The sequence below is a fragment of the Manduca sexta genome, chromosome 15 (assembly GCF_014839805.1).
Source record: "Manduca sexta isolate Smith_Timp_Sample1 chromosome 15, JHU_Msex_v1.0, whole genome shotgun sequence".
NCBI classification, from domain to species: Eukaryota; Metazoa; Arthropoda; class Insecta; order Lepidoptera; family Sphingidae; genus Manduca; species Manduca sexta.
This window is the reverse complement of record NC_051129.1, coordinates 7305833-7319471: the sequence shown is the minus strand read 5'-3', so window position 1 is coordinate 7319471 and position 13639 is coordinate 7305833. Positions and strand designations below refer to the sequence as shown.

Sequence of the window (13639 nt, the reverse complement as noted above, 5' to 3'; positions counted from 1 at the left end):
AAAATGTATTATAAACAGTTCTTTAACAGCTGAGTCTGACAGATAATATCTGCCATTGATTATCTTTGAACTTAGAGGAAGTACAGTCGAATCCGTTTATAATGACATCGAAGGGAATTGACAAACACGTCATAATAAGCGGACGTCATACAAAGCGTTTTGTGAAAAAAAAAATATGTAAATAGTATGCATGTATTTAAGTACTTTAATAGAGAAATATAGTAACTTATAAAATAAAAAATGCACGTAATAAGTACATACCTATGTATGTACATAAAAGTTGTATTTTTTAATGTAAGTAATCTGTAATTTTTGTCTGCTTTTTGTTTTTTTATTTTATTGTAAAAACAGTCTCTAATACTATTGTGTATAGAAGACATCGCTATGTCAATTACTCACTGAGATTCAAAACAAAAACGAGCCACGTGCCGAACGTCGTCGGGAATCAAGGAACATTACCGAGGGCGTAAAGAATCATGTCGGTCATTATAACCGGACATAATTTATTAAAAAGGGGTCACAATAAGCGACATGTCACTGTAAGGGAAGTCATTATATTCGACTTTTTTATAAAGAATCTTATATGAAAACCAAACTTCGTAGTGTAATTACGTCATAATAAGAGGTTGGTCAATATAGGCAGAGTCATAATAAACGGATTATACTGTACTTACTCTAAGTTTTTGAAATTTTGAAGTACGCTCAATACATAGAGCAAAGAGCAAATAGTGGAATTGCAAATTCTATATCCTTCAATGAAGATTTAAATTAAGAAGAGGATAGTAAAACATATTTTACGAATAGTATGAAATATATTCACTGACGAGGAAAATCGTACTGAATTGATATTTACTCTGGATTTGACAATTGGAAAAATTGATTATACTTTACTTGGAATTGACTATACTTACGAAAATTACTAATTGGAATACTTACGAAAGACAATATATTAAGAATTTAAATTTGAAGAAAAGAAATATGTACGACTAGGCAGTATGGTCGTAAGACTATAGCATGGCCTCTAAGGACGAAAAAAAAAAAAAAAGAAAAGTCCACTGTCAAAAATCAAAATACATGTAGCAAAGTAACCTATTTTCTAAAATCATATTATTACTTAAATAATATGGCTACCCCTGTAATTAAATATGTAGGACGCACAACGGACTTCAAAGGTAAAACTTTGTGGGAAATTGTAGGAAGTCTGAAGAATTTGGGTGTTGGACGTATAATTACTAGATCGGTCTTCGAACGATACCCTGAGGCCACTTTTATGAAAATAGTCAAAGTAGAAACTTGTCCTGACGAGGTATGCATTTTTTTATTGATAATAATTTGCTTATATATCATAGCAACATTTTGGCAAAAATTGTTAGCGTAATTTTAGTTTATGCACTCTTACTATGGTCTACTGGTTATAGTCAGTGTAATTATACAGCATCTATTTCCTCATTAGGTATTAGTCACAAAGAAAATTGTTGAATTTTTAATATACTGGTTTTAAGTAACCTAGTGCTTTACCGGTAGAGAGCCGTTACCCGCTTATTAGTTAAGTACTAGATATTACTCGCGGTTTTCCCGCAAAAAAATCTTTGTTGCAATGGGCGCACCATGTCCCAGTGCCATTTATTTAAAAATTCTGATAAAAAGTTTAAATATTTTCTACTTGAGATAATTAGTGGGATAAAAAGTAGTCTATATGTTAATCTAAATGTAACAAATGTCATTAAAACATGTGCAGCAGTTTTTTTTTTGTATATTAGACCCCACATTTAACACCGGGGAAACCTGCAAATAGGATACTGGAATCCCCTGGCTAAGTAACTGCAAGGTCTGGAGGAAAATTGGGAAGGGGATAGCTGGCAAAGAAGGATGGGGGCCTTCCTCTCACATAACTCTTTATCCTTATAAGGAAACTTTGGCATGGTAGGATAGGAGAAGGCCAGAAATTGTTTGCGAACTCCTATAGGCTTCAAAGAACAACCAAGTAAAGAAAACATATTGCAGAAATATTAATTGTTATTTTCTTTATGTTATATAAATTTCGAATAGATAGCTTCTGTAAATAGTGTTAGCTGGCCACTTAAGGGTCTTTCCTTGGGTCTTATAGATATAATAATATTTGTAAGAAGAAGAATCATTTTATCATATTTAAATAGTGTATCAGTAAATCTGTAAGGATGAGAAATTCTTCCTTTAATCATAGTCAGGGACTATAACACATTGGTTAGTAATAATGCATATTTACTGCTGACCCTGAAGAGAAATATTACAATAGATATATGTTTATCAATTCAATAAAATGTTTCAGGAAAGACGGCGAGTTCGTGTCTGGGTGGAGAAGACATTCAGAGGGAAGAAACAGCCTCACATCACAGAAATTTATCGCACATCTTACAAACCTGATTACAGGCTTATTCCAAAGAATGAGGAAGCAAAATTGTTGGCGTCCGTCAAAACTGTCCATGATAAATCTGATGTGATACTGCCTAACAGGATAGAAATGCCTGTTTTGATGAAAAAGTTTATTGTTAAAGATCATGAAAAGAAAGGACTGGCGGTGAGTATTTTTAATTATCTGGCAATGGGTACTTATTACTGATGCCTGCGTTGTTTATTAATTAAAATTAAAATTATTTTATATTTATAGTATTAAGCTACAAAAATAACCAATACATCAAAATATTAGATATATATGTTAAATATTTTAGAAGTATTAAAAAAAATCTCCTCTTGGAAAAATGATAATTATCATTTAAAATTTTTATCAATTTATTGAGATGTTATTTGGTTCTAATGTTCAGTTTTTCTGTAATTATGTCATATTTTGTGTAACCAATTTAGGATTTGTTACCATGTTTGTTTCTTGAGATTGATTTCAGTCAACCACATTATTTTGTTTACAATCTATTAGTCGTCAACTGTAGTGTAATTAATGTATGATTACATAATTTAATGATATTTGTATCTAAATTTCAGCCGTTGGAGGAATTTGTTATGCCTTTGAGTTACAACAAAAGTCCCAGTAGGATGCAAAGAATAGCTGTTGGTGATGAGAAACCAACTATTGAATTTACAATGGGACTCGGAAAGCCAATTAGTCCTGCTCTGTATGAAGGAGTGCCACTTAACTGAAGCAAAAAGGAGGGTTACTTTAAGCTGTAGATTATAATTAGAAATAAAACACCTGTAGATTTCGTTGAAAACGTATTTTATTTATTAATTCTTTCGGAAGTTTGGTTCTGATGCAAATTTTTTGGCCAAAAATGGATTAGTGTCCATATCTGGCATGCTTCGTTCCATTTCCAATTTCTGAAACATGTGTTATAATATTTTTATACGTACCTCTATACTTGATTATGTAGTGAGCTCAAAATGCATGTTCAATTATTATAAAATGCACTCACTATACATAGTCTGATAGAAATAGACATTCGAGCTTATAAAAATTCACATAAAACTGAAAATTGGTACACAATGTTAAAACAATCCATTATGCCGAAAATGCAAAAAACTATACTTTGAACTTGATTGTGAATATTTTTTTGTACACATAGGATCGATGGGAACTTTTTACATTTTGTTTATAATGGTCTTTTCAACATTCGTACTAATTTACGCGAATCCACTAATTTAAACTTTAAACGATTTTTTGTAAGCTTACTTCTATTTTTGGAGCTAACTTGATCGGGCTAATAAACTTATCAGGGATTTTAATAATGCTTCACTGAGAAAGGTGTGTTGTGACTTTTTATAATATGCATAGAATGCCAGAAACAACATATACTCTCCCTCAAGCCGATATTTCGGAATCGGAATTCTGCCGATTCTTCCTAATTACCCACCTGACTACGGCAAAGTAAGGAAGGGTAATGATTCAACACCCTATGTATGTATGTATGTATGTATGTAGTTATGTATCCGTTTTTGTATAATACAATAACCATTGAATTTATGATTACCCTCCAAAATTCACGCATTTCTTGAACTTCATCCTCTCTTTGCACGAAGTATTGACGAACAGTCTTTTGTATCAAAGTAGCAGCATAGTTTTCAGGCCACAACCACGATTTTGGATAAAAAGGTCTTGGTCTAGAACATTGCATTATATTTTACATTTTTCATACAACCATTACTTATTTACATCGCCTATTTAATACACCATCGTAGTTTTTAACAAAGAAGTAACGCTTGATCGACAACAAAAAAGAAATTACTTAAAAATATTCGACGTAGGCTTGCGTATGTCCATAAGTCTTAAATTTATCCACCTACTGAGCCAGAAAATGTATGCTATTTATTATAATATCACTAATCACTAATATAAATATGAACATTTGGGTAATGTTTGTAAATATTTGTGAGAAATAAACGCAGAAACGACTGAACAGATTTGGATGAAATTTAGCACACGGGTAGACCATGTCCGGAATTAACACATGATTTTTATCCTGGTAATGATCTCCCATGGGACATAATGGACTAATTTTTTAAATAAATGAAGAGTGTTTTAGATACTTTTGTAAAAGGAGAGGCTTTTCATGCGGTTAAAAACGCGAGCAACACTCAAGTTTTGAACAAAACTTACTTTTCTTTTAGATAGCGGCGAACCCACGGCATGTTGAAAATGTGCAAGTCTTTTATTTTGCGCTCCGGGTAGCGTGGGTTATTATTCCATAACAACTGAAAACATAATAAATATTTATTACAAATATTTTATTTATTTTCCTATACAGTTCATTAGATAATTAAATATTGCAAACGATCAACCTGAGCGATATGGTCTATACCATTAAAGAAACATTTCTGGAGCACAAGAGCCTCCCACATTTTGGCTTTATTCAGCGTTTCTTCTAAAGCTGGTATCAAATGTACAAACACTTCATTCTTTATGTAATCGTTTTCAGTCCCTGAAAAATATTAAAAATTACAAAATCTTACTGCAAATCACATTTTGTAATCAACAGGAGATACAATACAAGGAATTGGAGCAGAACATTCAATTCCAGATCTTGCGTACTATTTTTTTTTGTTTTATCGCGATATATATTAATTAATATCAAAGTAAGCACGTATTATGAAATTGTAGTGGTTAGACAGCATACTATTAGCCAATTGGTATGTTGGACCTAGTCTAAAGTAGGTAGTTATTTGACTAGCAGTTGTGAGCTGTTAATCAATCTAATGTCTACATGACCTAGTAGGTCTTAGAGAAAAAATATATAAAAATACACAAATATCCGAGATGGCAATATGAATAGTTATAAATCCTTATATAGGTTATTTTTAATCTTACTAAGAAAAGGCGCTCTTGGAACACATTCTTTCTTGCTTTCCTTGTATTTTTCTATATCTAGCAACTTTTGGTTGCTTTCTTCAAGAATTTGTTGCCAGTTCGCTTTGGTCGTTTTCTTTATTAGCACCGGGAACTCTACTTCAGAACATGGAAGGCTATCAGGCAGTGTAAATGTAGCCAAATTGTCTGCTAGCTCGTTCGTTGCCGATTTCACTTCTTTACTTTTCCCTTTACGATCTGTGGTCTTCCCTGCCATTGTTTACTTATAAGATATAGAGCATTCGTTATTTATGTGATCCAATTCAATTTAATGTATGTGATCAAAACTCTTTCCATATATATTATAATTCTCTTCGCTTTAAGACAATAATGACAGCGTGTGTTGTAAAAAGTTTTATTCATACAGTATTATAATGAATAATGCGTTGGTCTGACCAGTTCCGGTCCACGTTAGACACCACAGTTTGCGAAGCCTTTCGCGCCACCGAAGATAGGACAAGGTGGCGAAACATAGTCCGAACAAAAGTTCTTCAGCAAGGTCACGACCCTCAGCTTTGAGGTTAATCGACGCAAGGAGGAGGAGGATAATGAATATTATGGAAAAAGCCTACGTTTTCCATAACTACTTAAAATTCTCTTAGAGCAGGTAAGTATTAAATAATTCGAATACTTAGTTATTGTACACTGAAATTATTTTTTAATAATGCTTAATAATTGATTCAATATTAATTAATTAACCAATATCAGTCACACGATGTGATGTTGGAGTCTGGAATTTGTGCTCGATCTCGTAAATATAGAGAATAGGTCGCCTCTGAATAAGTAAAGCGTTACAAATAAATTTGTATTTCATAATTTAAAAATAAATAAATTTAAGCGATAGTTTGCTTTTAACTTTCGTTCTTCGTATCGTAATTCATAGGTGACAAATATGTTCAAAGGCCTAAATAACTCCCTTTCCTAATCTTATTGTTTTTCTGAAGAAACAGTATAACTATATTACTAATGTATATTGGTCTAGTTAACGTTAAATTCTGATAATTGGTTTAATACTAATGTAACATTTTTTTTTATTATGTGGTGAAAGGAAATATGAAACAGATTAAGAGACATTATATTTAGTCGTAAGAAGATTTATTATTATTATCTTCCAAATCGTTTGTATACTTAATATTATGTTTTGAAATAACAAGCCTACTCTCTACATGCCAAGCTGTAATGAATTCTTTAGATATGCAGACAGCAAATTTAACACTGTTATATAATACATTTCCGTGTCACTTCAACTTTAGGTTCTGACTCAAAAGATGGTTGCTCACGGTAGGGGAATCTAATCACTGGTGAAAGTTATAAGTTAAGTCAGGAGATAGCCATAGTACCTAAGGCAATTAAATTAAAATTATCGCTAGTAATTATGCAACAAAGATCAACATTTAATTAAATTTTTAACCTTAAACTATCAGAAAATAAGAGAAAATATTGTGATTATAACTGAATAATCCTTGTGATTAAAAACTATTTAACGGATTTTATCGCGGTTTTTTATATTATTATTTTCTCCCGACGTTTCGAAGACTTTGCAGCCTTCATGGTCACGGGGGAGACTGAGGTGTTGTTCATCCGTAAATACAACTTTTTTAAATTTTAGCTGTTGACGGTCCGATCTACGCAGAATGAGCTCACAGTGTCTTGAGGTCTGGCAGCCGGTCTTTTGGGATCTGATTTAATTAAATGTAGAACAGGATCCCAGGCTTGTGGAAGCTTCCAACCATCTTCCCTATTGAAATTTGGGTGTTTTTTAATTTCAATAGCCTCGCGAATCATCCTAGGCAGGCATCGGTGTTCTTTGGCAAGGATTTGTGGCTTGTCTAATCGCAAATAATGATTGGTGCCTCCTTCAGAATGTTCGGCGACTGCAGACTTCGTAGAGCGTCGGTGTTTCACGTCAGCTATATGTTCTTTTTCGATAAAATCTGTTACATAGTTTTTAGTTTTATTTCAATGTCTAACATTCGCGTAAATATAAGAAATCATTATCCTTGTGATTGATATTATTTGAAAGTTGCTACCGGCCATATGTCTCGAATGTCATCGAGTGAGACGACCAAAGCAGCAAGTTTAAAGATGGTTAGTTTGTAAATCCATTGTTTAATAATTTTCCTTTAAATTAATTTTTGGATACTTCATAATACATACGTTGTCAGCCTCAAAAGGAATGGAATAGAAAATAAGGAAAGATATCAAGGCGCTACATTAAGTATACGTTAAAGTTTCGTTCATAACCTACCGTCTAAGTAAAAAATTACACCTATTTTAAATTTATCATCAAACATTTTAACGCATATTTAGATGATAACAATATTAGGGTCTGTATAACTGAAGACGGGTTAATTTTCCTTACTTATGTGTTTTTTTTTGCCTGAGTTCCATGTCGTTTTTATACACTGTACGAAGTGAACAACAATAAATTAATTGAGCCTAATGAGTGGAAATATGATTTATTGGATTGTCTATCTATCCTGTACGGCTACCTGCCCTGGTTTAATCCTAATGGTTATTCTTACTCTATGAATTGCTATGATGCATTGCTTGAAATGTGGATTTTACTTGAAAGTTACGACGCAGTGAGACAGAATATAAATTAAAAATATAATAGTAAAGGATTATTTATGCGTAATAAGGATATTTTTTTTATTTAAAATAATTTATTTCAATTTGTAATTTAAAATATTTATATTTATACTAAATCTGCACAAAGCAATTACTCTCATTCTCTGGATTATAAATCCAAAGTTACAATAAATTATACAAATTAAATACGTAAGAATACATTAACTAATAAATATGATACGTTTGTATTCATTCAGTTCATGTTTTACAATGTTTACGACATCAACTTTATGAATGTTAGTTGTAATTCGAGAATCTTCCAGTGGTCTGAGAGATCCAGTCCAGATAATGCGCGATTTTGACATACACGCCAGGCACACCGACCTGGCCGCAGCCTATACCCCAGGACACCACACCGACCAGCTGCCAAGTTCCAGAACGCTCGCACACCAAGGGACCACCACCATCACCCTTGCACGCGTCTTTTCCTTCCTCGCCACCAGCGCAGAGGAAACCTGGACCCAGTTCGTAGTTATAGCCTAGCCTAGTCTGTCTTAATTGTTGCTGGCATTGTCCATGACCAAGAATAGGTACGTCGACTTCTTTCAAGATGTTCTGGTACTTTCCATAGTCTCCAAAAGCATCTTTGCCCCATCCAGTAGTCCAACACCTTTGACCGGCGTAGTCTGTATATTTGTCAGGCAGGCAAGCAGGACTGATGTGCGGATATTTCGTCCACTCAACAGGATGGTCCATTTTTAAGATGGCAAGATCGTTATCCAATGTTCCCGAGTAGAAGAGAGGATGAACGTGCACAGCTACGACGTCTCTTTCAACGTAAGGGTAGAATTCTACATCACGATTTACATCCCATTCACCGAGACGCACACGCAAATCGAATCCTTTGTGTCTGAAATGAGAACACGAATGTAATTACGAGAATAAAGACAAAAAATAAGAAAGGGATGAATTATTTATTATAAAGGCAAATAAAAATATGTTTATTTTAACTTACGATTTGATGCAATGAGCGGCAGTTATAATATGCAGGCCGTCTATGAGTGTTCCTCCACAAACGTAAACAGATTCTTTGGGGTCTTTCTTCAGAATAGCGACTTGCCATGGGTATTCTCCGAATTCACTTTCGCCATCCACGTACGCCGGTGTTTTAATTCTGCCATTTATGCCTTGAGAGTGCCTGATACCGCACTGGCCACGGTTACTAGCTTGAGGTCTTAGTGGACGACGGCAACACACCTGGTTAGGTCGGCATTGTTGCACGGGAGGACGGCCGAAGTATCCCTGACGCTAAAAATATTAAAAAATATGTAAGTATTTATTGCTATTGCGGGATATTATTTAGAGGGGGTTGACAAAAGGAAACCAATTACCTCTTCTATCATCTCACTTGGTTCCTCTACATTGATTTCCCTCTTCTTTCGGTTGTCGGGGAATCTAATCGTTTGGCCTCCGCGGTTTGCCCCGTCAGGATTAGGAGAAATGGATAGGGAACGGGAATATGTGTATCGATCCGCGTATTTATTGTTGTTGTTATTCACAGTAATGTTGGAGGATCTACCATAGTCGGAATTATAGTAATTATTATGGCTAGGAGGGTGATACTCATTATTTTCGCTAAAGTGACCGTCAGGCTCATCGTCGTCATAATAGTCTTCATTACCAAGAAGCGGTTGCGTGGGTACTTCAGGTCGTGATTTGTAATAACCTGTTGCTCCATAATGTCCATATTGCGGAGAATAGACAGGAGCGACGTGGTGTTGGGGGTAATGCGAGACATGAGGATACTGGTGGTGGTAATTATAGGGATTGTGATGATGATAATGTTCATGTTTATTCAACAGATATAACTTTTTCTCATGAAACAATTCTCCTATTCGATTTACAACATGCTCATTAGGCGTTACGTGTAAATTTACAAGAGGCTTTATAACTTTTTCGCCATAGTCATTTTTACTAACTTGGACAGCTAGTAAAGGATTGACAGAAAATAAACCTAGATTAAGACCACCGCTGTTAAGTGCGGGTCCGTAAGGGTTGTAAGCTGGGTGCGGACTAAAAGGATTAATAGGATACCATGGGATGGCTGGGGCAAGCCAAAAGAGACACCAAACGTGGGCTCCACTTTTTTGTTGGGATTGTTGCCATTACCGCCGTAGCCGGGCAATCCGAAAACGCGCTGTAGTGACATTTACTTATATCATTAAATGTAACTATAATTGGTTAGGATTACATGTGTGTCAGTGCCCATTTTAGTTTGTCTTTTGTTGCATTAGGCCGAGTCTGTTAACAATTTTAAATACCTAGTTCAAATGTTCACCCCAGTTTTACGTAATATCAATGACAAGGAACCAAAGTGTGGTGATGAGATGAGAGGAACGAAAAGGTTTCTGTATAATCTTGTTATGTGTTTTTCTAGGCAGTATTTAAAGCAATCGTTACTAAACCAAAAGAATTTACTTACAGGTTCAATTTCTTTAGCGGCTTCTTCTGGCTTTTCATTTTTCACTTCTCGTTTCTGAACACTTTTGGACGTAGAATCTGTAGAGTTTTGTGCTGTGTCTAGGTCAGATTTAGTAATGTTATTTAATTGTTCTTCAGTAAGCGCAACGATTTCGGTTCCTTTGTTGCGAGGATCAATGGCCAAGTGTAATTCGTCTTTGCGATCAATTATTTCCTGAGCAGGACATTGGTCATAATTGACACAAACACATTCGAACCCTTGGGCTTTTCCTTCGTGGTAGTTTCCTTGATAAGCATTAGATTGAGATTGACCAAATGTGGCTGGCCCTTGATTGTACAAATTATTGGCAGATCCAACGTGCAGTTCCTTTTTGTAAAAATCTGTACTATGCGAGGCGTACGACCCTAAGCTGTTACCATATTTCTGATCTTCAAAAGCATTGTTTTGGAACTGGTTAGGTAAACCTTGAGTTAAAATATTAGAACTTCCTTTATTTACGTTGTTGTATCCATATTGCGAACCATAGATTGTCTCGCCTTCGTAGACTGGTTTATTATCAACGTACCCCCCTGACATAGGCTTGAATCCGCCCACGCTACTAAAATCAGCTCCTCCTCCAGTTATAATATCACTGGATTGTTGAAATTGTTGACTTTGTGATCCTAGGTGTCCTACGGATCCTACAGGAATGACTACCGGTTTGACAATAACTTTAGGGTCTTTCTCAGCGTCGCTGTGCACATAGTGATGATGTACATGTTGTTGCACGACATTCTCCGTTTTACTTGAAGTGTGGATTGTGGGTGGTACTTTATTAAAACTGGGTTTATTGTGGTCAAAGGAGTAAGGAGAGTCTACAGTGTAGCTCGGAGGCTTAGTGACGTAATTTGTTTCACCCCCATAAACTCCACTGCTTTGAGAGAATTGGAAATGATTGGCGGAGGAGCTGTATTTATCAGAGAAACCTGGTCGGGGTGGGCCACCATATCCTACTCGTTTTGGAGGAATTTTCTGTGGACGTGGTGGATATACCATTGGCTTTGGGGGACCGTATGCTCTGGGTGGTCCACGAATTGGAATGGATGCTACTGGTTTTCCAATAGGTTTAATGTCCACAGGCTGTGCGTATATTAATTCATCGGGTGAAACGTAACGTTTTTCTTGGGTTTCATCGTCTTCGCACTGTAATACAAATAATATTGCATGATAATTTTTTCTTATAAACAATACCAAAAATTCATTCTCGAGATGTAATTTACTTACTTGAATTAATCCCAAAGTGCATAGGCGTCCTTTAATTAAGTTTCTTGCTTCAGCATCATCTCCAGCGTCCAAGGCATCCTTGATCGTGGGATCGCTGTACACGTCGTCCACACCGTCAAAGCCTCCCAAACTTCTGCCTTGCTTCCTGCTTACAAGTTCATCAACGATATCGTCAAGTACGGTGTTATTTGGTGCCAGGCTTCCTTGTGGTTCAGGCAAATGTTCATCTTGCAACAAGTCAGGCGTGTCTTTTGTCTGTTCTTGTGCGGTGTCTTTTGAGTCTGCACTCCAAGACCATTCCGCTGAACAAGTAGATATGAGTATGGGTAGTAGGAGTAATATGTTTTTAGTCCACCGCATGATCTGAAAATATAAATTAATAAGTACTCAAATAACGACAGATGTTATTCGATCCTTATTGTTTCCGAACCCGAGTTGTCGAGAATCACTTTTACTTTCGCGGACAGTCTTCGGCTTATATAATGTACTATAAAGTCAGTGTACTGTTACGGCTGCGCTGGTGTTAGGCGTGGGTTCGCGAAAGCACTCTCACAGTATATTCTCGCTTATTAAATATAAGTTGTTTTGTTTTTAAATAATTGTATCGTAAATTATCGTTATAATAACTAATAATCAATTTTATTATAGGTATTAACAAAACATCAAGACTAAAGCAAGCAGTTTAAATTTATTCAAATATATTATTACTTATTGGGGTCGTCTATTGTTTATGTTATGAAAGAAAGTCCGCAATTGGTGTCATTGTCATGATGTTCCAAAAACGGAACAGAAATCGATTGGCAGGCATGTTGCGTCTCCGATGCGTCATATTTCGTGTACCACTTAGCTGTAAAGAGTTACGCAACGGCCAAAATGACTCTATCTTGTCCACTTTATGCAACACGTTACGGCATAAGTCGACTTATATATCCGTTACACGCGTTGACTGGGTATGTAAATTTCTCCTATTGTTTATCGTTTTGTTAGATGGAAATCGAGATGTAGCGTGCAGTAATAATGAGAAAGCTTGTGTATTTAGACCACTTAGTAGTGCAATTTTTTATTACTTCATGTGTTACTTTTGAGCACGTTACAGAACCTTAATATTTTTTATTTAAAAAGGTGTTCCACTAAAAGTTGCTCTATAATCCAAAAAAAAAAAAAAATATTTATATATCACCATCTGGGTCAGCAGAATGCTAATGAAAAATCATCTCTATTACCAACAGAACTTCTGTTTGATGACATAACAGAAGCCCATTGTACGAAATTCATAATTGAGTTTTTTTTATCAAAAAGTAAACAATAGTTTCGCGATTCGTAAATCGAACTTTTGTAAAACAACTTTTGTACGCAGATTAGCTAAAGGTTGGATAAAGTTTCTATAATTTTATGAAAACGGACATTGCTATATTATACACTTAATACTTCAACACGGGATGGAAAGTGAAAGCCTTACGCATTCACGAGGATCGCTTGATATCTTGAGTGACAAACAAATTCTTGTGATTTTAAAGAAAAGGTAATATAGTTTTGGAATCATTTGGTTTGACTGATAATAATATTTTTATTTTTTTTATAATACTATTTAATGCAAGCAACTTTTTTGGTCTTCTATGAACAGATTAATCAATAGATCAAGATATATATTATTTGTCGAATTCAAAAAAATATTCTATTTTATGTGTAGGTATAATGTTTTTTTTAATATTGTTTTATTGTATCGATATGCGGAACACATCTTTTGTATAATGTTATTTCAGATAAATAATTGTTATGTTCGTAAAAATAAGTAATTAATAGATTAACAGATGGCTACAAGCTAATTAGACAGATCACGTTTCTCTTAATTGATAATTTTTAATGCACTTCATAAAAACTTACTTCCGATTTGCACTCGTTGTTTATCACCAATATACAATGCTTTAAATGGTCACCACTTCACCGGCGCACTGTTTGCGTCCGAATGCCTTCCATTTTTACCACCACGA

The 13639-nt window shown here is 34.9% G+C and overlaps 3 protein-coding genes and 1 pseudogene across 3 annotated transcripts; 1 reads left to right on the top strand and 3 right to left on the bottom strand.

The window, feature by feature from the left end:
- The first annotated feature begins 1034 nt into the window (after positions 1 to 1034).
- LOC115450591 lies at positions 1035 to 3203 on the top strand. The gene is made up of 3 exons (XM_030178648.2): positions 1035 to 1306; positions 2309 to 2557; positions 2977 to 3203. Exons 1-3 carry the CDS (start codon positions 1124 to 1126, stop codon positions 3130 to 3132), a joined length of 588 nt encoding a protein of 195 aa, XP_030034508.1. The 5' UTR covers positions 1035 to 1123; the 3' UTR covers positions 3133 to 3203.
- On the bottom strand, positions 3198 to 6875 carry LOC115450574 (IQ domain-containing protein K). Its single transcript, XM_030178633.1, has 6 exons — positions 6744 to 6875; positions 5294 to 6062; positions 4768 to 4907; positions 4586 to 4680; positions 3960 to 4089; positions 3198 to 3309 (listed from the first exon to the last, which is right to left on the bottom strand). Exons 2-6 carry the CDS (start codon positions 5547 to 5549, stop codon positions 3217 to 3219), a joined length of 714 nt encoding a protein of 237 aa, XP_030034493.1. The 5' UTR covers positions 5550 to 6062; positions 6744 to 6875; the 3' UTR covers positions 3198 to 3216.
- Positions 6876 to 7978: 1103 nt separating this feature from the next.
- Positions 7979 to 13639, bottom strand: LOC115450898. Its single transcript, XM_030179053.2, has 5 exons — positions 13533 to 13639; positions 11649 to 12011; positions 10386 to 11567; positions 8919 to 9211; positions 7979 to 8813 (listed from the first exon to the last, which is right to left on the bottom strand). Exons 2-5 carry the CDS (start codon positions 12006 to 12008, stop codon positions 8201 to 8203), a joined length of 2448 nt encoding a protein of 815 aa, XP_030034913.1. The 5' UTR covers positions 12009 to 12011; positions 13533 to 13639; the 3' UTR covers positions 7979 to 8200.
- On the bottom strand, positions 9220 to 10365 carry LOC115450905 (annotated as a pseudogene).

Coding starts and splice junctions, on each gene's coding strand:
- LOC115450591 (XM_030178648.2), top strand. CDS start 1,124: ATGGCTACCCCTGTAATTAAATATGTAGGACGCACAACGGACTTCAAA. Junction 1,307..2,308: donor TAGAAACTTGTCCTGACGAG/GTATGCATTTTT, acceptor AAAATGTTTCAG/GAAAGACGGCGAGTTCGTGT. Junction 2,558..2,976: donor ATGAAAAGAAAGGACTGGCG/GTGAGTATTTTT, acceptor TCTAAATTTCAG/CCGTTGGAGGAATTTGTTAT.
- LOC115450574 (XM_030178633.1), bottom strand. CDS start 5,549: ATGGCAGGGAAGACCACAGATCGTAAAGGGAAAAGTAAAGAAGTGAAA. Junction 4,908..5,293: donor TCCAAGAGCGCCTTTTCTTA/GTAAGATTAAAA, acceptor AATATTTTTCAG/GGACTGAAAACGATTACATA. Junction 4,681..4,767: donor GTATAGACCATATCGCTCAG/GTTGATCGTTTG, acceptor TTATGTTTTCAG/TTGTTATGGAATAATAACCC.
- LOC115450898 (XM_030179053.2), bottom strand. CDS start 12,008: ATGCGGTGGACTAAAAACATATTACTCCTACTACCCATACTCATATCT. Junction 11,568..11,648: donor GCACTTTGGGATTAATTCAA/GTAAGTAAATTA, acceptor TTTGTATTACAG/TGCGAAGACGATGAAACCCA. Junction 9,212..10,385: donor CCGCTAAAGAAATTGAACCT/GTAAGTAAATTC, acceptor TAATATTTTTAG/CGTCAGGGATACTTCGGCCG.